Genomic DNA, 27,876 nt, shown 5'->3' on the forward strand with positions numbered 1-27,876 from the left:
TGGGAAGTAAAGCGTAGTCATGATCACTGCTATACTAAGGATTATAATCTCCTGCCTACAATTTTGCTTTTTTTTTTGCTGAACTAATCCATCCTTCAGACCTCACCCTTGTACAAGATGCCAGCATGTAGCCCCTGTGCTCTACTTAGATTTTGCACAAGAAGAATTGAAATTTAGAGACGTGTTAGAGAAGACTACTTACAGCCAAGGAGAGGGCTAAGGAATAGTGCCCACATTTATGAGGTTACTTACACTGGAGTCTCGCAGAAGGTCCAGCAACAGGTGTGGTGATGGACTAATCTGCTCCGTCTAGATGTCCTCCCTCACTCCCTCTACCTCTTTCCTATATCAGCTTTCACAGCTCAAAATTGGTAATAAAGTGGCAAAAGTGTTTCTTCCTGCTTTATTCTCTTTATGGCCAGGAATGGAAAGAAAGAATAGACATGAAGAAAATAAACAAGGGAGCACTGTATTGAGAACTAACTGTTAAACCCTCATTTTGTGAGGAGGCTGAAAAGGAAACATTGGAGCCAAGTGGAGGGGCCATAGCTAGTCTCAAAATGCCTAAGCCCTTGATCCATGAAAAGCAGGAGCCCTGCATACAGTAGCTAGCCAGTGAGGAGCAAAAGACTTGGCAGAGATGCTATTCTAGAAGTAAGTCAAGGCTGGAGGAATAGTGCCCGAGGCAAGGACCTGATTCAAAGTACTTAAAAGAACAGAAATAAAACATATCAGAGGGGGTGAGGAGACACGGAGCAGAAAAGTACATACTTGCAGTTTTTGTTTTAACAATTTTTCAGTGCTCCCAAAGCAAAGATAAGACAGACTGAAAGAGGTAGAAAGAGGAAAATGCAAGGGAAAAACAGTAATGGAACTGTGTTAAGGAGGCTTTAATTTACAACTCATGTGACATTACTTACAAATCTTTCTCCAGATGCCATTAAGAAATACCGCTTGGAAAAGATGTTCTCATTTGGTTGTTGCATGCTACACAAATATGTGCCATAGTGTAAAAAAAGAGAGCAAGGTTGAACCAGTCAGGGAATGCTCCCACCCTGCATCTTGCGAAAGGGGAGCATGTTGGCAAGGCTGTGAGCACTCTGTGGTGTAGGGGAAAGGGGAAATCATCTGGAACAAGTGTGCAGTTCACCTTCCAAGCAGAATGCAGATATTTAGGACTTTTCTGTCTGAAATCCATGTGGAGTCTGACGCCACTGCAAATTGGAAAAAAGGTTAATAAAAAAAAATCCCAACTCATAGCTTTTCAGCTAAGAAAAATTACTTTTCTGCCACATGCTAGTTTTGAGATTCTTTTATTGCAAAGAGGCCTAAAAGGGGAAAGCTCTGATGCCCTGTCTGAGTAAAACACTAGGAAAATAGAGTTATAATCCTATTCACTGTAGTCCAAGTGGGTGGTGCATGGACCACGTGCCAGAGCCCTTCACCATTTTCTTGGAGGAAAAGTGAAGCTGCTGCTCATACACTTTCCATGTAGCTGTATTTACAAACTGGAGTGGCCTCTGGTGCTGATCAGGTGCTCTTTTTCCCCAGGAGCTTTTAGGTACCCCTTTTCCCATCTCCGTTTGAGTTTGGTGGCAGCAGGTCTCCCACCTCAGCCCCTTGCAGCAGGCAGTAACATCCTACTTGTCTTAGCTCTGTGGCAGCCCTGACAGTAGCAGCCTGGTGCTCTGTGGCAGCTAGCATCCAGCAGGCTTGGTGACAATATTTGCTGCCACTTGCCAGGAGGTTGGGTATGAGAAGGACAAGAGTTAGCTATTATGCTGGATTAGGTGATGATCACAGTTGATGTGGTAGAAGGAGTAAGGAAAAGTGATGTGTGATGGAGAAGGACAAGATTAAATGTTGCATAGGTGTTACGGCAGAGATCTGACCTGCCTGAGCAGAGTTCAATCAAGAAATGGCAGTCGCAAAAAAAAAAACCAAAAAAAACAATCAAAACACCAGAGCTGCTTTTAAAAGTCAGTGGAAGAAATAGATTTAATGGATGTGGACATATTTTTATGATATTGCAAATGTCTCAAACTAGAGCTCTGATTTTTTGAAATATTTCTGAATTCTAAAGGAGGAAATCATGGTGCTTGGTGGGGTGGGGACAGCTAGACTGGGCAAGCTGAGTTCCTGAGTACTGCTAGACCTGGCCACTGGACCCTGTGGTTTTGGTCCCAGTCTCCGTACTGGAAAAGGGGCTATTCTTCATCTTCATGTTTAATTATGACTTACACTTCTGATCCAAACCCACATGTAGCATACAAGAAGACCATTTTGCCTTGTGACTAGTTCAGTCTAATATACACAGAAGATACTAATTTACTATTTGCTCCCTAGCTTAGTCCACATGCAAGTTAGAAATTAAATATGTAGAATAATGACAAAACCAAAAGTTTGTACACACAGGTATTCCTAGGAGCTGTCAGTTACCAAAGATGATATCATCACTTACCACAAATAACTGTTTCAAATAGAGGACAGGGAAAAATATAGTCAGATATCCAAAGAGTAAGTACAAGTACAGTGCATGGCTGTTCCAGACTGAAATGCAATCACAGCTGTACAAGGAGAAGTCACTCATGCATTGCCTTGATCATGGGATGATGCCTGTGTGCCAGACCGCCATTTGTAGCAGCTGGCTGGTGTTACTCATGGTAAGCAGCATTCTCTCTGCAGAGAGCCTTGAGTGACTCTGATTCAGTGTGGCCTGGTCAGGGCCTGCATTTCCACTGCTTCAGCATGTACAGCTATTTATATCCATGTCAAGTAGGAAGGAAAAAGCCCTGTTCTTCTGATTTGGTGGCAATTTTCTGGCCCTGTGCATAGGTGCCAGAAATTGAGAAAGGACAGTGTGGCGGGGGGGGAAACTGCAGTTTTTTATAATGTCAGTCTCTAGCATGAATCTCATATGAGCACTTTCCAACAAATCAGTAATGTGCACTGTTTCATGGCCTGTCAGAGGACATTGGCTCATTGCTACATACTCTATATACAATACTCACAGGATGTGTGACATCTTGGAAGGAGTTTTACAGTAAGTTTCAAGAATATAAGATTAATTCCTTGTGATAGAGACATGTACAGAAGTGGCAATGATATGACACAAGGCATACCAAATAGCAGACTGTTTTCTAGTGATGCTGCACTAATTGTAATTAGATTGGATGTTCTTTAAATTATATTGCATGCTCTGGCTTGGCTTAATAACCTAACATTAGTCTTTCTAGAGGAGTCATCAGGCTGTAGCCAGTGAGATACTGCAGGCAATGACATAGAAATTTCATTCCTTCCTCTACATTCACCAGGTTATTAGCTGAACAAGCATATATTTAACTCCTCATCTTTAATGATGAATTACCTTATTTAGTATGACAGAATATAATCTACACAGAGACAAAGCTGTTTTACAAGTGGGGAGAATGTTATGTTATTGCTCTGAAGATCAAAGTCTTGCAGTAGGACTGAAATTTACTCTTTTCTTATCCAAGAAAAGTATAATTTGAAAACCACTAATCTTTCTGTTCTTAAGTGACAATCTCCCTTTATGTTCTTCTGCTCAGAAAGTACAACCATCCCTTGAAGTCCAGTCTGTTTAGCACGTGCTTTTAATAAGCACAGGGAAGACCTTGCCCAGCCTTTTGCAAGATGCCACCAGCCTGATAAGCAGACAGTACAATTGTGTCACGCAGCAAGACAAGTTTCAGAGCACTCTCCTTCAGTCTCACCCCTCTGGTCTGTGCAGCATCTTAGTCTAGCAGCAAGGATGGAATTGTCTTTTGGTTAATGGAAGAGAACATCATATGGGGGCAAACGACTGCCTGATAACTACAGTAGCCTTCCTTCTGCTGCAGGGCAGGACGGAGTTCATTTTTGGAATAAAGCCCTTCCCTGCTTGCTTACCGCCAGTGTACTTAAGCAGTCCAGACTCCTTTAGCAATTAGGCTCAGAATAGTTAAAATATGATTGCACCCTTATATGTGGAATATTATCAAATTAGTACAGTAATTAATATGGCATCTGCTCCTGAGATCTGTTTCATTTCCTTCTGGTCGTAACAGGATATGTCAGGGGTTTCTTTCTTTTTTAAACCATAGTAGCATTCCAGGGATGTGCCATAATATCCTTTTTCTCCATCTGGGAATACTGCATTAGATAGTTGTTGCTGGCACTCAGATGGTCATCCTCTTTTTTTTACTAGCTTATCATAGGGAAAAAAAAAAGCTTACTCTGTTTTATTGCCTTTTGTACTTGTAATTAGTAAATATGCTTAAACCATATTAGGAGATTAACATTATTACATTTTATTTATGAGTGTTCATTTGTAAAGTGCTGCAGGAATTCTCCAAGAACAAAGAATGGCTTTGCTTATGGCCATGCATTGATTTACAACATGTGACTGGTAGTACATCGCCCTAAGGAAGCAGATGATATTTTAAATATACCCATCCAGGTTCTGCACACAGACATCAAATTACAGCCTGCTGGCCAGACTGCAGTTGGTATCTATTAACACACTCCCATCCAAGCTGGCAGCATGCCAGCCCATCCCTGAATTCCTTCAGGGCCTCCACAAGAAGTCCTTTAGTGTAAGACTGTAAGGATAAAACCGACAATTCTCCTTGGATTTCTGTGGCAGGCCTCACTATTGGTACACAAGGAAATCTTAGCCCTTGCACTGATTTTCAGTGAGAGATCTGGAGGATCTCCCTCAGAAGGAGAGTGTCGGGCCAAAAAGCTGCCCACTCTAGACAAGACTGGCTCAGGGCTCAGATTTTTGTTTTCCCAATTGCCTGCATTGCTGGAATTGAAATACACTTTGGCTTTGCTGTTTGAAAGGTTACTTAGAAGCAGACTTACAAAAGCACACAGAAACCCCCACCCCTCAAGACAGCTAAATTTGCCAGTGACGAAAGGGTTGCATGGTGTCTGCAGAAACCTCAGATGACAAGAAGCACGAGTTAAGCCAGCAGAGACTCTGCTCTTGGACTCACAAAATGAGTCAGACCTTCATGGACTCAGTGTTTTCCACACCCTGCCAGCTCAGAGCAATGTGACTGCCTGTACCTTCAGGAAAAAGCACTGTACAATGAAGTGACTGTGAAATACTACCATATGATGGTATTGTGCATGCCCCTTGTTGGATAAAGGGCATTTGCGACTCATCTAGTTGCAGCTGGATTCTTCTCTGTTCATCTGTGTTTTAAATTTTGCTGAAAAGCCTGGCCAGTGCCTGTGAGACTGTGCAATGAAGTGGCTTATCCCACACAGCACAGGCGTCACAATGTGAAATTATGTGGTGGCTGGAGAAATTCCAGCTGAATTGGCCAAAGCTTCCCCAAGGGAAGCCCCTAGATGACTCAGAGAAAGCCACACTGGACTTTGAGGAAGGTCTCTCCATTGTTCCCATGAGCAGGTGGTTTTGCTTTCCTGAAAGCTGAAGAGGCAGGAATATTTCCCTTTTTTCCCATCTTCATTTGCAAGACCAAGCTGCAGCTATCCTCAGTTGCCATACTTATGCATGATGCAAATTTTCTCAAATGGGAGGATTCCCAGAGAAGATCCTGTCCTCACTGGCCTCTGATGGATGGTGTCAGTGGGATGTTGCTTGCATTGGCTGTTGAGTTCATCTGGGCTACCAAAGCATGTGAGTAGCAGCACTCGGCCCTACACACAAGTCAGCAGCGCTGCAAACTGCTCAGACACCCCATGGCTTTTCAGAGCAGACACACCTTCTCCATCCTCCTGGATTGCTGTGTCTCCAGGCACAGCCCCATCTCTTTGTAAGGAGCTTTTCCCACAGTACAGCTTTCTGCTGAAGAATAATTTTGGAAATATTATTGTCCCAAGCTCAGAAGCAGTCCTGCTCCCTCCACCATGGGAGGATTCTCGCTGCAGAGGAACTGCCTCAATTTCTGAGAGGCTGAGGAAGCAAGCACTCTACCAAAATAGCCACAGCCTCATGACCAGGCATGTGGGATCCCAGTGCCACAAGGGTGTGGATCCCCACGCAGGCCCTTTGTTGGCAAAGGCAGGACAGGCACTTCAGGGACCTGTCCGGATGCTGGCCAGGACAGCAAACCTCTGCCTGTACCTCAGAGGGAGGCACTGTGTCAGAAACAGGAAAATGGGGCAGCCTGGGTTTGCCCCAGGCAATGTAGTCATGATTTGAGGTCAAAGCACCCACAGTGGTTAGCAGAAAGGCAGGCTTTTTGGGGACAAATCTGCACTCAACTGCCTTGCTTCCAACTCAGCCTGCTTCATCTGGTGTGCACGGGTGAGAGTCCAGGAGTGCCTCCTGGACACCAGGAGGCCCCAGCCACCTTCATCTAGACAGCATGGCAATTAGGTGGAGGTACTCTCCTAATACAGGCTTAGGGATTTAAAATATCATGCCAAAAAAAATAACGTTTTGAGTGCAGCAGGTCTTGGGGTTGACCAACTAGGTGCATGTCTCCTAGGCATTCCTTTATTAAATAGCAGTTGTTTCCTACTCCTATATCTAACAAGATTTTAAAATTTAATCCAAAGATACATCCTACATTTCTTAAGTTTTAATAATAAATCCAGAGCATTGCTAAATAAAATTATTATTTTTATATCATTTGCAGAAATAAACCTTTCCTAGAAAGACAGGAATGAGCAGATTTGCCTGTAGTTAGAAATCTTTGTTTTCTTTGAGAAGATGGTAAATGGTCATGTAAGAGATGAAAATTTATTTTTAAAAAAAGTCACTGCAGTCCAATGTGGAATTTAACTTTTCTTGAAACTTTTGAAGGGCTCTCAGTATTTCAGGCTTAGGTTATAAGACAAAACATAGACTCAGATACAATTTTCAGTATTAAAAACACATACAGTTCTGTATGTTAGATAAATCCCAGAGAGATTTAACCAGTGTGCCTATATGTCTGGCAATTCATGATGTCAAACTCCATTGTCATAGAATCATAGAATCGTTTGGGTTGGGAGGGTCCTTAAAGATCATCTAGTTCCAATTCCCCTGCCCTGGGCAGGGACATCTTCCACTAGATCAGGTTTCTCAAAGCCCCATCCAACCTGGCCTTGAACACTTCCAGGGATGGAGCATCGACGACTTCTCTGGGGAACCTGTTCCAGTGCCTCAACAGCCTCACAGTGAAGAATTTCTTCTTTACACCTAATCTAAACCTACCCTCTTTCAGTTAAAAACCATTATCCCCTTGTCCTATCTCTATATGCCCTTGTTGAAAGTCCTTCTTCAGTTTTCTTGTATGCCCCCCTTAGGTACTGAAAGGCTGCTATAAGGTCTCCCCAGAGCCTTCTCTTCTCCAGGCTGAACAGCCCCAACTCTCTCAGCCTGTCCTCATAGGAGAGGTGATAGATAGGTCATAGAGAGTCCTCTGATAATCTTTGTGGTCTCCTCTGGACTCACTCCAACTGGTACATGTCCTTCTTATGTTGGTGGCCCCAACACATAAAATGGTTAATTAGTGAAAGTGTGTCATTGTATGGAGACAAGAAAGTTGCCTACAATGGTCAGAGCAATGAGTTTTATCAAAGGTCATCTAGGGCATTAGCATATTTAAATAATAATATTAAGATATTATTTAGGATGGGTTCTTAAGGAGGGCTTTTTTTTTCCAGTGGCAATTGCAAACACTTTGCATCATGCAAGCACAAATATAACCTTATTTTGTTCTCCTGTTTGTGCAGAAATAACTCAAAGTCTTAAGCTGCCTTTTTTTTTTCTACGAAAACTATGTCAGTGTGGTGCTAAGCTAGTGCAATATGCCGGATCCTGGAGGCTTTGTTTGTTTGTTTGTTTTTCTCTGTCTGACAGGTCTACAGGTTCTTAAACTCACACTCTAATTCTTCTAGAAGGAAATGTGTTGCTTAGAAATGCATTATTTTCATTAATGTTAATTCTTGCTTTAGCAATTAAAAGTGTCTCACTTTAGAGTTCATTCTGTTACTTGCATGATGATTGTATTGCCTGGGTTTTTCTTCATTTTGTTTTCTGGTAACATATTTGTTTTGATGCCATCAGAATTTCCTTTTCAAAAAATGAAGTTCAGGAAGAACTGCTCAGATAACTTTAGTCACTTCCTCTAGTGTTTAGATGAGTCAAAACAACCCCATATCAGTTTTCTCACTTCTAAGAGGAAAGGGATACTTGTGTGTGTCAGAATAGCTCTTCAAGGATATCCTAGAGGCTCTGGCAACGGGTGGGACACTCACAGCTATGCTGATCTGATCCAAGCTGCAACCTCCTTTCCCGAGTTCTACAAATACAGCCCAGGGCTGTTGCTACTGGTTCCCGTATAAAAGCTTTTAGACTGCAAAAAATTTGTTCCAAGACTCAAATTGAGTCAATTATTGATATAATTGCTCATAATTATATTATTAATTTATGACATCTGATAATAGAATTATTTACACTACAATAAAAATGAGAACCAGCAGTATTCATAGAATAGATTTTCCCCTCATATGCAACAGAAAGTTTGTCTTTGAAGACTCCATAATCTCGGGATCGAGACTACATGTTGTGTCTAACTAAGGTATCTAAGCAGCTTTTTTCCAGAGCAGGTTAGGCTGTGGGTCTTCCTTTATAACGATTTCCCTGATGAAAAAAAAAAATGTGCCTTTTCACAGAAATAAAGTCCTTCAAGAGAAAACTGAAATTTTGCCCTAAAAAAAAAAATATAAAAAAAATATCAATTTCCTGCCAGGAAGACTGAACAGATCGAGTCCCACTACCTTCTGCAAAGACAGAAAAATGTCCCTGCTTTGAGTATGTCCAAATGGAACACGGTCAAAGTTTCTTTCCTCTCAGTGGCTTGAGAACTTTATTTCTTTCCACGCAGTAGAAACTCAATTTTCTAGTCAGCTCAGTCCTTGAGCCCTTGCTCCAGTTCTGGCAAGGAGCTTCTCTGTGACACAGGTCATGCTGCTTTGCCTCACTCCTCCAAAGAGAGGTGAACAGGAGTGGCCTCCAGAGCATCGTTACTGCTATCAGCAACATATTTCCAGGCTGAAGAGTGAGAAAATCCAAAATGTGACCATAGTGTCTTCTCTGGGAGAGCTACCCAAGCTGAACACTTCCTGCAACCTTGGCCAACCCTGCTGTCCCAGCCCCACTCCAATACACAGCAGATGGTTTTCAGCTGCCATTTTGCTGCAGGGCAGTCCCACAGCTTGACTCATCCCTTAGAGAGCTAGTACCTCCCCTTTTAACTTTTGTGTCAGCCTATACGCTTGCTCCTAGGCAGCCTGGTAAGGAGTTTCTCCTAACAGTTATTGACGCCATGCATAATAATTCATCTGAACGTACTGCATCCCTGCCTAGGCCCAGTGCCGGGGTGCAGGTTGAAATGGAGTGCTCTGGGTGCTGCTGGGCAATTACGTTGTTTAAAAAAGGGGAGGCTAAGGATCTGAACATGTGCTGCAGCTGTTTGCATATTTGCCTGTTGGATAGTCTGCCAAATCATTACGAAGCCCTTGGATTTTCTGATGGAGGCTAAAGGTCTGAACTACTAAATAACTATGAAACAAACGTCTACACAGAAAGGGAGAAAGTGCTTTCTTCCCTTTGAGTAGCTGGGAGGAAGCCTGATCCCCAGTTCCTAAAGTATGGTAACAGAGTGACTAATAAACTGCCCCAAAATTCAATTGTCTTGCACAGACCAAGAGAGTGCATTGATTCATATAACCTGGGGAAGAACCTTCCCTCGATTTGCAGCAGTTTAGGATAGCACAGCTGACAAAGCAGGCCCTTCAACGAGAAGCACTGTCTCAGAGATCAGAAGAGAAATTGCAGTTCATGAGATCTGCGTACAGCTTCAGTTTCACTTGCCCGTATTTGTGTAAGAGAAAAATGTGGTCTGAGAAGTTCAAAATGCCCTGTGAAAACACACAGCTGTTCCCTTCATTTAGAAGTGAAAGACAGCTCGAAAAAAACCCACTGTAATTCTAGCAGTCGCAGTTCTGCCTCTCTCAATGAGTTACAGCTGGCCAGGCACTCGAATTTCCTGCGAAACTCTGCTCTGAACCCAGACACACAGGGCAGCGCGGCATGAAGGGATTGCCATAGTAACCATTCTTTGTGTCTTGAAAAACTGACAGACTGTTTTCAGAGGAAATTACATAGAAATGTGACATTTGCTGTCTTAGATAAAAATAACACTCCCTTGATGAATCAAAGTTGCAGAAGACTCATGAAGGTGGGGTTTTTTTTGGTTTGGATTTCAAAGTTTGTGTGTATGGTTTAGTCCATAGTTCTTCAGATAGTTTTTTCATTTGTAATCACTGAAGCTAACGGCTGATCTTTGAATATATATCTTAACATAGTTCTTGCTTCTATTCAGAGCACAGATTCATGATCTCCACATCAATTCATTCTTCTCCATTCATATTTTTCTGGTGTAAGGTTTCCATGTCTGGAAGCCATGAAATATGAGCAGTATATACCATAAAGTTGTCAAAGGAGGTAGTACTATTAAAAAATTTAATTGAATTTGACTTTATTTCATTCTGCTGAATTTAAGCCATAAAAGAATGTGTAAAGCTCTCAGCCTGGCTTGGAGGAAGGTCATAACTGTAGTGCTGGGCATGGGACAGCTCAGCTGGCTGTCAGGCGGTCCTTCAAGCTTTACATTTGGAAACAATGCAGATGGATGTTCAACTTCTTAACATTTAATCTTTATGACAATTTCATATGTATTATCACCCACATTTGATCAAGGCTTTGCAAGAACTACCAGCAATGGGTCTGCAATCAGAAACTTTCAAGCTTTTCTGATCTCTCCTAGAAAAACCATACCAAATGGAGTGATAGTTCTCAAGTTCCAATATACTTCTCATGCCCTGAGCCTCTCATTGCATTAGAGGATTGAAAACCAAAAAGATTCATGGTCATCAGACATAAAATTATTCCTGCAATTTGCCCCTCACTTCTGGCAGAACTACATCCAGTTTATTTTTTATTAAAAAAAAAAGACATTCAAACTAGACTGTCTGCTTGAGGATTTGAAACCATTTGAGTAGATTTCTTGGCCTCAACTGTGTCTTAAATCAACAATGAGATTTCTGAATGTTCTGCAAGACCAACATCTTGAACAGAAAAGCTAAGGGTTTAATTACTCATTCCCATATGTGAGTCTGCTAGAAAATGTCTGCAAAAATTAGTATCTAGCATGGTTAATCAATATTTACTGTAATATTATACTTCCATACTATGAGTGTAGGAGAATTCTTAGTGGAATGAGTGATATTTGGAAAAGAGATTTGAATAGAGAGCAAAGATAAATAAACCTTGGCAGTTTTTCTAGAGATCATAGATTTGATTCTTTGCACGGAGAGAACTTTACGGTGATGGCTTCAGAACAGAGAAAAGTTTTTGTTGAAATTCTGAAAGGGAAGATGCCAAAAATTCACAATGAGAATGTTCAGACATAATTTCTGTGCCAGTAATTTGCTGGGTTGTGTTAGGAAGATGTGCTCTGTGAGACAGAAGATCGGATGAACTGTGGCAAAGTGATAAAAAAGCACAAAGGTTGCTGTTTTTCTAAACTTTAAGAATCATAGTAACAAAAGTAGAAATAATAAAGCAACTCCTAACTTGACAACTGGCAATCTGATATCATAAGTAAAAGGCAATTTAGCTAAAATCTCTAATTTTTAACAATTTTGCAAAACTTACTTACCCCTGAAAAATGACACTGAGCATTGGGATATTTGGTGAGGAAAATAGGTGCTGATTCAGTGGGATTTACTGGATTTGAAAAAAAAGTTGCAAAACTAGGATTTGAAAGACCCTTTCAACCTCTTTGGAGACAGCCAATGTAAAGAGGCTTGAAAGCTCTAAGCATTCATTATCACCGCATCAAAACATGTATTGTTTACATTTAAATGTGTGTATGTGACTAACTTCTGATTTCAAGATTTAAATACATTAATATTTCCTTAGTATTTAATTGGTCTTTTGTTTTGTTTTGTTTTGTTTTTAGAGTAGTGATGTTTTAAAGTGGGATGAAGGATTTCTCCTCTGAATTTGGGGAACAGAGGTTTTCAGGCTGGCTACAACTGCCAACACACTGACTGCCAAAATACCATCATGTAGAATATGACTGGGAGATCAAACATAATGTATTTCTAAGTACAAAAGTTCAGAAAGAATAACTGAGTCCACTTCTCCTCCAAAGCAGGACACTAGCATAAGATCATGAAACAATAAATAAACACATATGAAGTTTGCCTTGTGATTTTTGAGGATTTACTTTGCTTTTGGTTGTCAGTTTGTCCTCACTACCCTGGTGATGCTGACTGCTTGGTTTTCTCCATCACAAGTTCAGTCAATCCTCAAATCACCTGAGTGCACTCTTAAAGAAATGAAGATGTAAACAGAGTTGTCACCAAGGGATTTGGAGGCACTGACCATGTTAGATGCACAGTTAAATCAGGCCCATGACATCCCCTTTTTCTTTCTGTTTCAGTTCATTGCGATTTGCCCTTCATCTTTTTCCTCAGCAACTCCTAACACATACCAAAACAGAAACAGCAAAACCTTTCTACTGTATACAGTGTGCAGCCAGGTTTAAAGACATATTGCAGTTATGTTTGCTCATCATTTCATCCAAGTCTTTCCATGCTCCCCAGAGCTCATATTGCTGTGCAAAGGTACCCAGTGCAAGAAGTTTCACTGCTTTTTTTCCTGTACAAAACATTAAGAATTGGGGACCCGCTTTTTACTCACTGGGGTATTTTTTTTGTTTCATTTCAGCTCTATGATGGGCCTGATGTACAATCCAACCTGATAGGCACTTTCTGTGGACAGTCTCTTCCACTGGCAGGGAGTACGACAGGGACTAGCCTTCATGTGGTATTTTATTCTGACGGTCTGAATGCTAGAAGTGGGTTCCAGATGCTGTGGCATGTTAATGGTAAGTTAACCAGGTTTCCTCTGGGAAGGTATGTTTCCTTCTTTCATATATGTCTAATGGAGTCCCAGCTTATGGCACTCTATGTCAGCTAGGTAGAAAGAAACCATTACAGCACTAAAAACATTGCATTTCTTCATAATGCCCCAGATACTTCCCCAGTGGATGTTGCTGCCCATGCACATCTTCGAAGACCATCTGACCAGATACTGAAAGCTGTTAGTGAAATATGCTTTCATTTGCACGAGTAGGCACAAGGATGAGGGGGATGTGCAGAATTTCTGTACTGAACAGGAGATATACATGCTACTACAGGGGAATCATGCGTGACTTGGGCTTTCTAATGAGAAACACTCAACCCTCAGTTTGCCTCACTCCTACAGACTTGTGTTTTCTGTGCAGGCTTCTCTCCAGTTTTCTTTAGAGGTGCTTGTTTCGTTGAGTAGTGTGTTCACTTCCAGATGCCCCCCACTCCCCTTCTCTGCGTGAAATAACATTGGCCAGGATGTGCTTTGGGTGTTTTTTTATCTTGTTCTTGCATGTGATGAAGACTGTCACAAGCCTCATTAAATAGGCAAGTATGCATGCCAATTATAAACAAATCTGTTAATGATTGTACAACTGCAAACATATTTTGCAGTTTCTTCGTAAGTGAGGCTACAAATGCAACTTTTTCACTCTGCTTATTTAACAGCAATATTGGACTGTATCAAGATTAAATTGTGTGGCATTGTACATGCCATCAAAGAGGATCCAACCTGTTTGGTTGGAAAATAATTAAATCGCCACAGTTGCCCTGTCTGTCTAATCAGTTCACACCATTCAGCTCTGACAGCATTGTAAAGCAGCTGAAATCGGCTGCAGAGGCCCCACTGCGGGTTGCTGAGGTGTAGGGCATGCTATACATTGTGTGAATAGGAGCTCCTCTGCACTACCACAGACTGCTGGCATTTGTGGGCTCCCGAAGGGCTCTCGTGGACTAGACAGCGGTGCTTTGCATTCAGCGGAGGTCAAGGAGCATTTCTGGGCAAAGGAGGGACGTATATGCGGGAGGAGTGAGATGTGTGGCAGGAGCCAGCAGAAGTGCTGCGGCACAAAGGTACGTTCTTGTGCTTCGAGGTGATGTCATTCCGGGACTGCACAAAAGAAGAAAAAGTGGAGGCTTTTATTCACAGCCAGATGACATCAGCTCCATACAGTAGCCATGGTGCTGGGTTAACTTGGTTTTCTAAAGCTCTCACAGCTTTCCAGAATCTGTCTTCGTGGTAAGCACTCTTGTGCTTTCCCTTCATGTCCCCCTCCAAACATTTCCCAGACTCTCCAGCTCTCTCCCACCCCCCTGCACTCCTTTTCTGCACTGACACATTTATTTCTCTATCAGATGGCACTGCGCCTCTGTTAATTCCTGGAAACTAAACTGCAGCCTAACGCTGCACAGGGCCCAGACTGCTAATGCAGGGCTGTGTCTAAGCAGCAGAGCAGGATCCATGGGTTCAGATAGGGCTGGCTCCTAGAGAATGTCATTGCTGGCTCTGAACATCACAGCTGCAACTCCTGACAGCCTGCAATATGAGTGCAAGTTCCTCCAGAGCTGACCACAGTTGTCATTTTTTTCTTTGTTCATTGCAGGCGCTTCCTTTTTTTCTCAATTGGTGTCATGCACAAATATGGGTATTCTTCTTACCCTTGGTGGCTATGTCATCTAGGCATATACCATTGCTTTAGACTGGATAAAATTAGATGTGTTCCTGTGGTTGGGGTGCTATATTTGCTTATACTTTCTGAAAATCTTTCAAATGTACAAAAAAAGCTCATTGGAGGAAGTCTCTTAGTGTAGGGGAACTATCAGGAGATGCAGCCTTTGAGTTGGGTATTTCAGAGTGGAGCATTCAGGTCCTCTCTTCCCTGAGGGCAAATCTCTAAAAGAATCTAAACTTGGATCTGGTAACATCTCACCTGACAAGAAAATAACAAGGCTATATATATTGCTGAGAGAAGAGTTTTTACCTCTGCTCAGGTAACAAATGTGTGCTCTAGAATTCAAGCTGCGGTGAACTATTTCTCAGGCTGTCCATGTGCTCCTTAAAGGGGAGTTGTGAAGCATCTATGAGAAGGACATTCACATGCGTTAGTGATAAAAGAGAGCTGCACTTGTGTTTGCCACCATGTGCCTGATACAGTTCCTTTCAGACACTCTTTCCGGCAGGTTTGCTCGCAGTTAGGAGGTAATAACAAAAAGCCAAAAGCTTACCTCATTGATAACTGACATGAGGAGCCCTGGCTGCCACGCATGACACAAATTTGAAGTGTTTTGATTTGAAACATTTGCATATGATCTTTCCAGTTGCTGAACCACTGCTTTTCAATTGCTGAGTTGCTGATCTGGGTTGCTGAAGGAAATCCAGTCTTTAGGCTTTCCCAATGACAGAATTAGTAACTGATCTTAGGAGAATGCTGTTATTTGTGCTTAAAAGTGTCATATGTAATTTTAACTTGGATGGAAATATATAATGCAAAGAATTCAATTTAAAAGTGGTTGTCGTTCTGAAATAACACTGTCTGTCTAAGAGGCTTCAATTGATGAGCCTGGATTTAGAATTGACTTGGCTAAATCACTGTTTTCTTCTGCAGCCAAGGCCTCAAGAGGATTATTCACCAGAGGGAAGCTCAAATCTGCAAGGTGTTCTGCTTTTTATTAGGGAGCTTACTATAGGCAAATGTATTTTGGGGCATATATAGGCCCTTTGAGAAAGAACAAACTCTTGGTAACAGTCTGGATATTGCAAAGATGGCATGCCAATTGAATTGCTTTCCTTAAAAAAAAATCAGGAGGCCAAAAGGGCAAAGGTGTCTCAGTGCAAATTACACCAGTGACAACTGTCACTGTCTGAGAAGACACATATTTCCTAGACACGTCACTTACCTTATTAAGCAATGTGCATGTAGGAGCTGACCGCCTTATATATACATCTGCATTTTACTGGAAGCTTACTCATTAGGCTGCTTGATTTTAAGTAGAGCTTATAAATTCAATTGGCTCTTCTCAACAGAGTCAAAATATGCATGCACTGTTCTGTTTTCTGTGACACATTAATTCCCCCTTTAAAAAAGAAAATAATTATGTAGCCCCAAAGTATTGTATTGCTCTTTTCCATCACCATCATATTCTTTCTGTTGGATTTCCCTAATAAATGATTGATGGACAGGGTGTGGAGAAAGCCACTTGGTTCATGAGAGGAGAAGTGTTCTTTAGTCTAGGTCTATATTTTCATAAAATGAAAATTATTAAAAGGCATACAATAACTAAAGACTGGGGTTTTCAGTGAGTGTCAGGTAGAATGTGAAATAGTTTGTTAGCTCTTCAGGGAAGTATAACAGAAACAGAGATTAGATTAGGATGCAGAAGCCATTCACTGCAGACATTTGCCAGGCACCCGTCAGGACTGCTGCAGATAATACGGCGTTGCAGGTCAGTGGGGGAGCTGAGGCCCAGATTTCCTAAGCCTGAGTCATAGCTCTGTTATTGATTTCTTGTGCAGCCTTTGACAAATTGTCATTTGTTCAGTTTTCAAAAATGACTATTCCTTTTCAGTGTCTTTCTGTCACAGTAAGTCTAAGGATGCACAGGGTCTGATCTTTTGAAGTCCTGAGCAGCTGTTTTAAGTTGTGTGTGCAACCATGTTCAGAGCTGGCTTTTTGTATGGCAGTCTGGCTATTAAAAACAGACATTTTCTCTATGAGAGCTAAGGATGAATTCATTTCTGTTTCTACAGCAAGCTGGACCTACACTCACCTCTCAAACTAATATATAAGAATAAGGGCCAAAATTTTCTTAAAATGCTTGTTGCTGAACAGGTGAATCAATGTCTAGGAGCTAGGAAATGGCAGCTTTTTTATCACTGAACACTGGCAGCTGATATGGGAACTGTGGCTATTCAGTGTCTCGGAGGATTCAGCTCTTGTTTAAATGCCTAAATTTGCCTTTATGTCTCTGGGTCCCAGTAGTCTATCTTTATTATCCATCTTACTGATTTCAGATTGGAACAAGTTGAAGAAAATAGCAGAATTCAGGAGGCTGATAAAACAATATTAATCAAAGATACAGAAGTGCCTAACAAATCAGAAAGAAGAAAAAAACCCTCGGTTTCTCACTTGAAATTTTAGTCCCTTGCATGAACACTCATCTACTCTCTTGAGTGGATAATATTCTATGAACTAAACTTACTCAAGAGAGCAAAAGATTTCAGAATCAAATCCAAGTTATACTTCATGCAAGTATTAGTGTACTACAGGCAAATGTTGATACTACATGCTCCTTGTAGCTACAGTCACTTAACGTTTACTGAAATACTTCACCATAAGCACAACAAATGCAACAACTGTGAATCCTTTCATTTCCCTAACTCTGATTTTACAGGAACAGTGCCAGTTCACTTTAAACTTTATGGAAGGGGGTTTTCTAGTATGTGGCTAAAACATACCCATGAATAAATCTGAAAATCTTGCAAATAATAGTGGTTTCCACCAATTACTACTTCTCTATTCAGCTATAATAATTTATGAGAGTAGGGATTCATCTTTGGATAATGAACACCATCTGCTAGCCAGACAGGCGGTAATATGGAATGATCTCTAAATCATCCCTTGCACAATTTTCAATGACTTTAGATTTTAGGCAGAGGAGAACACAAGCACCAAATACATGTTTCCTGAGCTTTCTATTTGTTGTCTGATTTCCTAGCAACTAATGCCACGTTAGGTAGTTGTTTTAAGCATTTTTTCAAGGGAATTCCAGGACCTTTACGCTACTAGAAGAGTATCGCCCCTCCCTTTTTTTTCTCAGTTTAACCCCGGAGCTGAAGTTTCCAAAATGACTGCAAGGAGGTCTGCACAAACTGAGCAGATGCTGAATGCAGTTCAGCTGCAAGAAACTGTTCCACAGTGCAGCTGTCTGTATATCTGTCCACGTACAGCAAGACCGTGTATTTATGTGCTGAGAAAAACTTTGAAAGATGTCTCAATAGGAACAGAATGGTTTCTTTTTGGTTTTTATTTACTATTATTTCATGAGCTGAAGTCATGCAGCTATTTATAGGTTATAATTCCTCATTTTTGTTTACCACTACTGACCAAATCTTTTTTTTTACTTTGTTGTCATAAACAGCACAAATTCCATTTATTTGAATAGAAGCAAACTCTAATCTGATGTTTGCACACAAATGTAAACATTGGGAGAAGATTTGGGTTCGTTTAATGGTGATGCAAGAGATGGAAGAAGTTTAATTAGCTGAGATGATTACACCATCATTTAAACTTTGCCCATTTCAATATCATAATAAAGTAGGCAGGCTACTTTTGTATGGAAATAACATTCCAGGTTAAATCAAATGTATTTCTTAGCTTGCTCAAAAAGTAGGAAAAATGTATGGTACATGCAAATGCATGCTTCAAAATAACAGGACTAGCTTTTCTCCCAAAGTTTTCATTTTAAATGCAAAATCCATACATATATTCTCATATATATTCATATATGTAAATAAATATGCATCTGCATCTACATCTCCATCTTCAGCCTGAACAGCATTCATATGAATGTGATTTGTTTGATATATTTTCTGATGATTTGAAGTATCTGCCAAGGCAGATTTCAAAGCCTAGTATAAGCATCTTAAGACACGTAATCTGTCCTCATAGGTAATGCATAAATAATATGAAAAATGCTTGCAGTTTAGTTTTCCTTTATAGCTTCTATCTGTGATTCAATCAAAGAAAAAGACAATGCTACAAAAATTTTGTGGCTAATGAAAATGAGAAAGACACTGAACAAATCAGGGATCAAATTCTAAATTCAAGACAAGAAGTCTGTGAATAGTAAGGATCCATAATGCTCCAGGAACCAAAATATAAACAGCAAAGTCAGCAAATCAAAGTTTTCATTGCATTTTGAAACAGTATTCCTGGACAAGTCTTTTTTTTCTTTTTTTTTTTTCCTAATTCTGAGACTAGGCAAATCTTTCACATACAACATTTGTAAGCATTTTAAAAAGTTTTTCTATCATTATTTGAGTTTTTCTCATTTTAGTGTTCCATAGATGTAGCAAGTGAGTTTAAAGGCAGGAATATTTGTTTTAATCTCTTCGCAGTATTTCTGTAAATATTTTGTTAAAATCATCTAGCATGTATCTTTTAAAAAAACAGTACAACACAACTGATTCTTACGTCATCCATATAAGAACAGAAACGTAATAGTCTTTCTGCCAACTGGCCAGAGTTCAGAGATTACATTTCTGCTGTGATACGGCAGTTTCTGCTTGCATATGCGTGTCAGTCAAAATAGTTCAGATGTAAAGTTCGCATATTTGCAAAGATCAATGAGTCTGTTGTTCAGCTATTAGTCAGTGGATACTTTGGCATAAACTCAAGCAATTTCTGATCTGTTTGCAAACAATTAATAAATGATTGGCAACATGAGTTCAGCACATTCATTACAAGAAATGAATCACAGAGATCTAAACTTTACCTCCATTTTACTGGGGCACTTAAGAAGAATCACTTCTGTTTTAACAAAAAGCCCTTTCCGGGAACATTTCTAGTTGGAAGAAAAGGAATGGCACATAAACAACAGTTTGACATTCTTATTCATGTGTTTCACATCCCTCATCCAGAGAATATCGATTGAGCTCAGAGAAAATATAAACCTTTCTGGAGAGGGAGCATGAGTAATCTGACCTCTACCTGCAGGGGGTGCATAGAAAGGTCCCTGCTCCAACACACAGCACACAAGCTTTCCGCTCATCTGAGCCATTTTGAGTTTAAATAAAAAACATGTCTTTGTGGCTATGAGGAAACTCTTAGTAGGAGAAGCTGAGTCATAACTGCCTGTTTAGTTTTTAAATGTTCCCAGCTTTCTTCAGGCTGAGATAAATAGCAACTGGCTTTGTTCTTGCCTGCTGAAACTCCCTTGCCTCCCAGTTCCCACCCCCTCAGGAGCCAAGCCATCAAGTCTGTTTGTTGAGAAATCTTTCTGTTTCCCAAGCTGGCGAGGCGGCTTTCCCCTCCTAAAGTCTGTCCTCAGCGGCCGTGTCATTCCTGCTGCTGAGGGAGAAGAAAGAGAGTAACTCGCCCTGCAAATTCAGCTGTAAGGCTCCCCCCTGCTGACACCTTTTTTTTTCCTCCAGTTGTAAAAACCCAACGACCTGCTTTCTTTTGAGGAAAATTAGGCCATCTTCTGATGGCACTGGGAAAAAAACATGGGGTGGTGGGTTACGCTGAAGCTTTCTTCCTCTCTGTCTCTCTGCTGAAATGTTCCTGGATATCAAAGTTTCAGGGGCTTAACATTTACTTACTGGTGCTGGCAGGGGAAATAAGTGCACTACCTTTTGATGTTTCTATCTCCAGAGGGACTGAAGGCAGGATTGGTTTCAAATACACTTAAAAACTTCTTTTACTCCTTGTTTGAGACATCTGGTAGCTTGACAATGTAGCTTTGTGGCTGCAGGGCAAACCATCTCAGGGTTATGGAGCATCATGTGCAGCAAGGTGTGGAAAAAGGGAGAAATAAGCCCATGCCAATTCACCTGTGAGGTCAACTTCAGCTATGTAAAGGCTTTCCTGGGCTACAGCCGACTACTGTTCAATTGTGGGAATTTTTGTATTTAAAGCATGGTTTTCCAGTGAGTACTGGGTGATGGACTGACAGAGGTCTGCGTTACATTGCTGGTATGGTTGGAGATGTCTTCTTCACATCTGCATTTAGACGGCTCTTTTTTGGTTTAAAATAGCTTCTTATTGCTTTGCTCCCTTTCAGACCTGCTGCTCTTTCCTCTCACGGATTTGTATTTTGCAGTCCTAGAAGTCCTAGAGCCAACTGTGGCAAAGCCAAATTATGCGAGTTTTCAGAGAGGAGCTGAAAGACCCCGTGGAAGAGATGATGGCAAATGCTTCTGGGCTTAGCAGCCACCCTGAGACAAACCCACAAGTTTGTTACAGAAGGTGTTAAGGGAAGTATTTGCCTTTAATTGAGGATCTTGATTTATAGCTTCCTGAAGGGAAAATGAGTGTTAAGCAGAGCAATGGCCAAAGATACCTTGTTCAAGTTGCAAATTGCACATAGACTTCATAGAGATTAGGGGAGTTTTGTACATCTGTGTAGCTTAGTTGACCATGTCAGAGGGGTAGTTCATTCTTTTTATGTTATAAACTATCTTCTATAACTAAAAGTTCTGATACAGATGCTATTTATCACTTCTGACACACTGCAGAGTTTGCCTCTGGGAATATAAAGCTCATAGTTTGTTAGATGGTTTTATTAAGTATTTTGTGGCTTTTTTTTTTGCTGTGTGACAGAACCTTCCCCCCAGAGATGAAGCCAAAGAGATTGATGGACTGTGGGCTTTACTTACAAAGCTTGAGTGACCCCATAAAAGCTATATAAGCAAAAGATTATCTAGTGCCTAAATGAAGCATCCGGTGGCTTATAATGTAGAGAGGAAAAAAAAAAATGCTGCTGCAAGGCAGAGCAACACACACGTAAAATCAGATCAAACGCACAATTCCCTTGCTTTCTGTGTGTGACAGATACACAGCCACCCTACTGCCTTCTTTAAAGGTGAGGTTTCACCATGAATGTAGCCGATCTAAATCTGCCCAGACACTGGTAAGGACTCTTGTGCCTTCCCATGCTGCTGACACCTGCACCCAGGGACTGGATCAGGAAGAGCATCTTCCCAGGAACTCAACAAAAAGGAGCAAGTGCAGCAGTGCCACATGTCCATAAAGCAATGATAAAACTGCAGTCTCAGGTGGCCAGGTGTCAAATCAGTACCTGCATTTGATCCATAGTTTTGCATCTTTTGTTTTTATCTAGCTCGTAATATGTTAGAACTTAATCACCCAAGGGGCTGAGGAGTGAGGTTAGGACAATAATTTCCTATCTGAAAAGAAAATACATAACTTTTCAAACATGGCATGTCTTACAATTGCATAGTTACAAATCAATAAAAGGGAACATTAAGCCCACTAAATGTCAGAAAGACAGTTTATCCACTGTGACTTGGCAGCTTTGTAATCATGCTCAGCAGGCTGAGAGAAATTGCATTGTCTTTAATTTTATGATTTCTAAAGCAGTGGGAAATGGCATTTTTACAACAATAGGAAGCCCTCCCCATGATAACTTAGTTTGTGTATTAGTCAAGGTCAGTAACAACTGAAAATGGATCTGATTCAGCTTTCTAGAACTGATCAAAGTTAGAGACTAATACAAAAAAATGTCACTTTTTTTTTTTGCTCTGTGTCTCAGTTTCTTCAGCTGTCAAAGCAGATGCTGAGGTATGGTGAGAAATGGGAGGTGAAGTGCCTATTGCACAGGCAGTGCCAGCAGGTCCAGCATGCTGCTCTTCCTTGCTAGACCTTGGTGCTCTGTGATAAGCAGACTCTCAAGCTCAGTATACTCGTGTGCATGAAATGGGTACTAATATCTGTCCTTGTTGCAGAGCTGTTGGTGAGTTTTTCCAGAGACCCTCATTGACAGGCTGCTTTGCTGTGTTGCCAGGTTGTGGAGGAGAACTCTCTGGCCCTTCTGGATCATTTCACAGCCCTGGTTACCCCAACAGATACCCAAGTGATAGAGAATGCATCTGGTACATTCACACAGCACCTGGTAGCAGCATTCAACTCACCATTCAGGAATTCGACATTGAATATCATGCAAACTGCAGCTACGATGTTTTGGAGGTAAGACCATTAGATTTACTCCTCAGAAATAAACAAGTTACATGCTTTTCTGTTGGGAGCAGATAATCCCAAGAACTGCGGGAGCAGAACAAATGCTAGGCATTGTACACTTCCTAAGAAGGGACAAAACTGTTCTGAAAAACTCAGTCTTAAAAAATCCACCTTTTACAAAGAACTAAGTGTAGGGTGCTGTACCATGGAGATAAAATGTCCTGATGTAAAGGGAGATAATGGTTCACTGCGGGAATAACTAAGGTGTGACCTTGTGTAGGACCTTCCAAGGAAGTGGGGAGGTTTATAACCCTGAGCACTTAAAACTATGAAGAATCTTTGTACTTGGAAAAAAAGAATAGGAGTGTCCTAGTTAGTGTAGGGTGGTGGAAAAGGAATAAAAGGGAACTCTGTAAGGGTTTACTGACCTGTAAGAGACCCATAAGACTGGATGGTCCTGTTATATATGATATCTTTGTGCTTATGATGGGAAGCAGCCAGGTGACCAATCCCAGCTAATGTTGAATAGACTTCTAGTGCAGGAAGAAGGGTTAGGAAATAATTTCAGGAAGAAATTCCTTAGAGGTATAGACTTTCTAGGTCACTCTCACTAGAGACATTTGAGATCACTAATGGAGGTACAATTATTTGGTGTTTCGATGTTAATACATGGGTGACATTTGAATTTTTTTTGTAATGAACTCAAAAGATTGATTAAGAGATCTTGTTCCACTCCACTGGGGCTTTTCTTCTCTTCTTCTCCTGAGTAAGCTTATGTTGTAGCATACAGCTACACAGCTTTCTGTCAAGCACCTACACATACTCACGGCTGCCTGTTTTCACCTTTGTATCTTTGATTTCTCCAGCATATGGTCCTTAGTGCACACTCATCAGCAATATTCCTGGAAGACTTAACCCACATCCTGAAGTATATAATATATAAATATACAGTTGCCAGATAGATAATTGCTAAGAATTTCTATAAGAGATGTGTAACTTAACACCAGCTTTCTGGCTCTGAAACAGACTTCCCTAGTGTAGCAATGAAGTGGAACTCTTGATCAAATGGACACTGTGCTTTGACTATCCTGTTGACTTTGGGACTTCTGTAGGATCTGGGTGTAAGGAAGTTGTTCCATGAATTCTCCATCAGTAGCATTGGCAAGTATGACTTTTTGTCACATTGCTGATACTAGTGCCTGTGAACAGGTGACTGGTGTTGGCTGGTTTGGGTATTGAAGAAGTCTGTTGTATTGCAGTTTCATTGTTGTTTGTGCCTAACATGACAAGATTGAAGCTAATCTGCCTGTAAGCTTCCCTTATGCCCCTGATGCCCAGAGCTACAAAATCTAAGTCTGCTGTGGTTGACTGTTTCTTGAATAGTGCAAGGACAAAGCCTACATCTGCAGGTGGTTACCCAGGAGCTATCACAATTCAGTAACAGTACAGATGGCATGCAAGCATTTGCTTGACAACTTGTTGACTAGTGGGGGGACTGGCCTAAAACAAAATTTGTGTCTGGTTGCCAGACACAAATTGCTTAAAGAAAGTTATTTAAGAGGATCCTTCAGTTTGCTCCTCTGTGTCCCTGAGCGAGGTATTCATCTTAGGTTTTGGGTTTTCTTTCTTTACCATTTCAAACTTATTTGCTGTGCTTTACTTCTTTCCAACCTTACACATTAATCGGCACAAATGTCCACCTTGCTGTTTGAACTTCCCTGCATTCCTGCCCTCAGAATTGGTGTGCCTCTGAGCTACTTGTCTCCTGACCTTGGCTCATCCAGCTCCCAACACCTGTCTCGGATCTGCTGACAGATAACTTAACGTAAATCAACTTATTGGGGAAAACTGGTTCATGTCGTAGTGCAAGATTAGAAGTTCTGCCTGGCAGTGAACAGCTTCCCCTGCCAAACTGCAGGCATGTGATGGAGCTTTATGTACCTTGCCACATATATATTTTCTTGCTTTTTTTAAATAAAATTATGCATTCACAGCACGATTGATATAGTCTGCACAGAACAAATGACGACTCAGATTTAGTAGGGAAAAAAAGAATGTGGTTAACTATTTTCAGAAGCTGCTCTATCTTGTAATCTTCTTTCCTGTAGCTGTCTATGTATGTCCAGGCTGAAAACCACACAACAAGAGTCTGAAAAGTGTTAGAAAAAAAGATGTTCCTGGTGTGCCTTTGACACAGTGTGTTTCAGTGATCGCTAAGGTTCCAAACCCTTTTCACTCTCACATTATCTTCCCAAGAGTATCCTGTCTACCAATTCTTCAGGTTTTGAAGTCTGCTTTTTCTCATAGTTATTCCCCTGATTTCACTTTTTCCTTATCTCTGAATAGTGAGTTCTACTGCTTCCTGTTTTCTTTCAAGCCAAATAACTTTCCAGTTTTAATAGGAAGTCAAAATCAGTACTAAAGTATTTCTGCACCCTGCTGTCCCTCCCTGTCTTGTTAACTCTCTCTACTCTCTGAAATAAGCAGCTCTCTTTAGAATATTGCAATAAATTGTGTTCTTTTCTGTTGCTTTTCCAAAATATATTACCTTATAATAAAAATTCCCCAGTAATCACAAAACTTGCTCACCTGGATGCATTTAGCTTTTGCTTAGATACACCCTTGCCCCTTCAACTGGCAGAGAATTGTATGAAAATTCTAAGAGATCTTTCCCATCGCAGCACCTTTGCTACTAACTTCATTTTTATGTCAGTTTCTTGAATATTTCTCTCTTGCACATTTTTCTCAAGCATATTTATTATTGTAAAATGCAGCAACTGTATCCCTTCCTTTTCCTTTGATCATATCTTCTAAACAAGCTGTCCCTTCCATGTCCGTATCCTAGTCCTGCCATATGTTTCACCAAGACTGTGCAACAGTAGTTACATAAAAATTTTGTGTCTTCTGCATGCTGAAGTGTTTGACACATTCTCCTTTAATCCTCCTCCTGCTTGTTTCTTTTACGACACTGTTGCACTTTTTCTCTCTTCCCCATCAGATTCCATTCCTTTTACAAAAATCCAGAAGCAAATTTTAAGTTGTTCTTAAAGATGTTTTCTAGAAATGTTTCATGGAAATAGAAGTCACCATTTTGGACACAATGAAAGAGTTAAAAATATTTTTAAATGGCTTCTATTGAAAATATATACATAAAGAAAAATGACCATTCCTGCTTTGTTAAATTATGACATATTTTCTTTAACATGGACCGGATTTTTGTAAACTATATATTCTGCCACAGCAAGATGTAGCTCTGAGCTGAAAAGGAAGGAACCCTGTCAATCTATTGCTCTTCCAAGTCTTTATTAGATGCTCTAGTCTTTTCATTTAAATATAAAGAAACATCAAGTATTACCATAATTCTTGATTCTCTGTCAAAGCTGGGCTCTCTTTTCGCTGGCAGTTATATCTGAAGAGAGATCAGTTTTATTCCCAGAAAATCTGTGTCATGAGGGTGACCAACCACATAAAACCAGCTTTCTGTTGCTCATAACTCTGGAATGCTGACTGTTAACAATAAATGGAACTAACGGAGCAGAAGCAAATGATAAGAACAGATTAAAACCATGGGCTTTATGGCAGTGTCCGGCACCCCCGTTATGCCATCCAAAATCATTTTATCTCCAGATCAGCTGCTCTGGTCAGACTAAATATTGTTATTTTTATCTGTTTTCAGCTCAGACATCCTGTGACTCTTTGTGAACCACACCCTGGAATTCATTCTTTCCATCTATTCTCTTTTCCCTCTTCTTTTTTTTCATGTGGTAACTATTGGTTTTCCTCTTTGTAGCCAAAAGTAACATTTTATTGTTTTTTGTCATGGAAACACTCTAACTTGTTTTTGTTCCAGTCCTTGTGAAAGCATCTGATTAATTGAACTGGCATAAAGGAGAAAAGAAAATACACTCCTAACTGTAAAGAGCGTGCCTTTGTGCTTTTTAGTTTGAAACTGTGCAGAAGGCCATTGCTGAACAGTTAACAATGTAAAGGAGAACCACAAACCTCAGATTTCCATCAATATTTTTCCCTCATTCTTAATTCTCTTCCAAAGGCCAACTATAAGTGTTCAGCTTGGGTCAAGTTCATTTCTGAGATAATACTACAGAAATCAGCAGGGTTTATGTCAGAGTTGGGTTTGGTCTCCTTGCCCATGGTGTGCAGATGGTCCCAGGGAGCACCAGGGATGATGTGAGAGGCTGGTCTGTGATGCTTATTAGATGCATACTAGAAACTCCTGCTGTTTCCTCTGCCACATAGCTTCTCTGGGCTGATTTAGATGATTAAGAACATGTGTTCCTGCTAGATTTCCTGCCGTGGCTCTGACTCAGGGAGTATACCACAAACACATTTTAAAATTCACATTTTGAACAGACTTCTGACAAATGCAGCTGTCATTGGGCCTCACAAGCAGGCAAGCAGTAAGATTTAGCTGAAGACACTGAGTTTCCAGCAGACGAACATGCTTCTTCCCCAGACTGTGACTGCTTCATTACAGATTCTTAATCTGAGCTGTGATTTCATCCATTCTGACTTCTCTTGAATGCCTTGAGATGATCGATTGAACAGAGGAACCATTATCCATTTAAGTCATGCAGCCTCCCTGCAGAATGTTAAAAAGTGCTGTCTCAGTCAAAATTGAAATGTTTAAGCTATTAAGCCTGTGTAATCAGCCTCTAAAACAAAATACAGTCTTCTGAATATCTAACAGACTGTGATGTTTGTAAAAAAATTCATTCCTTGTTTCTTTTGGGCATGCAAGCTTCAGCTTCTGAGGTCTCGCATTACCATGGAGTCACTGAATATTTTTTCCAGTTTTAAAAAACAAAAAGTTATTTTCCTTATACCTCTAACAGCAGAGCGGTATCAGGAACCGTGAGCAGTAAGTGAGTACACGATCAATCAAATTATGTAGCAATGCACTCCACTTAGCCCTGGAGGTGGTGGGACTAGCTCAGCTATTTGTAAGGCTTGCTCAGATATTTGTAAGACTTGCTCAGATATTTAGCTTGGACAAAATTCAAACTTCTTCTGAGATTAAGAAGTATCCGTCAGAGCTTATTAAAATATTGAGTTTCTGCTCATGTAGAAGGGGTCAGAGGCAAAAGGGCCATATAGAAGATTGCTTCTTATAGTACTGTCACTTTCTGAGAGAGATTCGTGGGTTGCTTTTTTGACCTTTTTGATGTTTACCAGAATGATAAAATATTGGACTGGACTTGAGATGATACTA

General features: G+C 40.6%; 1 protein-coding gene across 1 annotated transcript in view; it reads left to right on the plus strand.

Moving 5' to 3' along the window:
- Positions 1-27,876, plus strand: part of CUBN (cubilin) — a 148,106-nt gene that overhangs the window by 44,461 nt on the left and 75,769 nt on the right. The window contains exons 28-29 of the mRNA XM_086741510.1: positions 12,767-12,926; positions 22,474-22,655. Of these exons, the coding sequence (XP_086597636.1) occupies positions 12,767-12,926; positions 22,474-22,655 (342 nt within the window). The remainder of the gene's footprint in view (positions 1-12,766; positions 12,927-22,473; positions 22,656-27,876) is intronic.

The sequence above is a fragment of the Chlamydotis macqueenii genome, chromosome 2 (genome assembly GCF_036417535.1).
Source record: "Chlamydotis macqueenii isolate bChlMac1 chromosome 2, bChlMac1.mat, whole genome shotgun sequence".
Taxonomy (NCBI): domain Eukaryota; kingdom Metazoa; phylum Chordata; class Aves; order Otidiformes; family Otididae; genus Chlamydotis; species Chlamydotis macqueenii.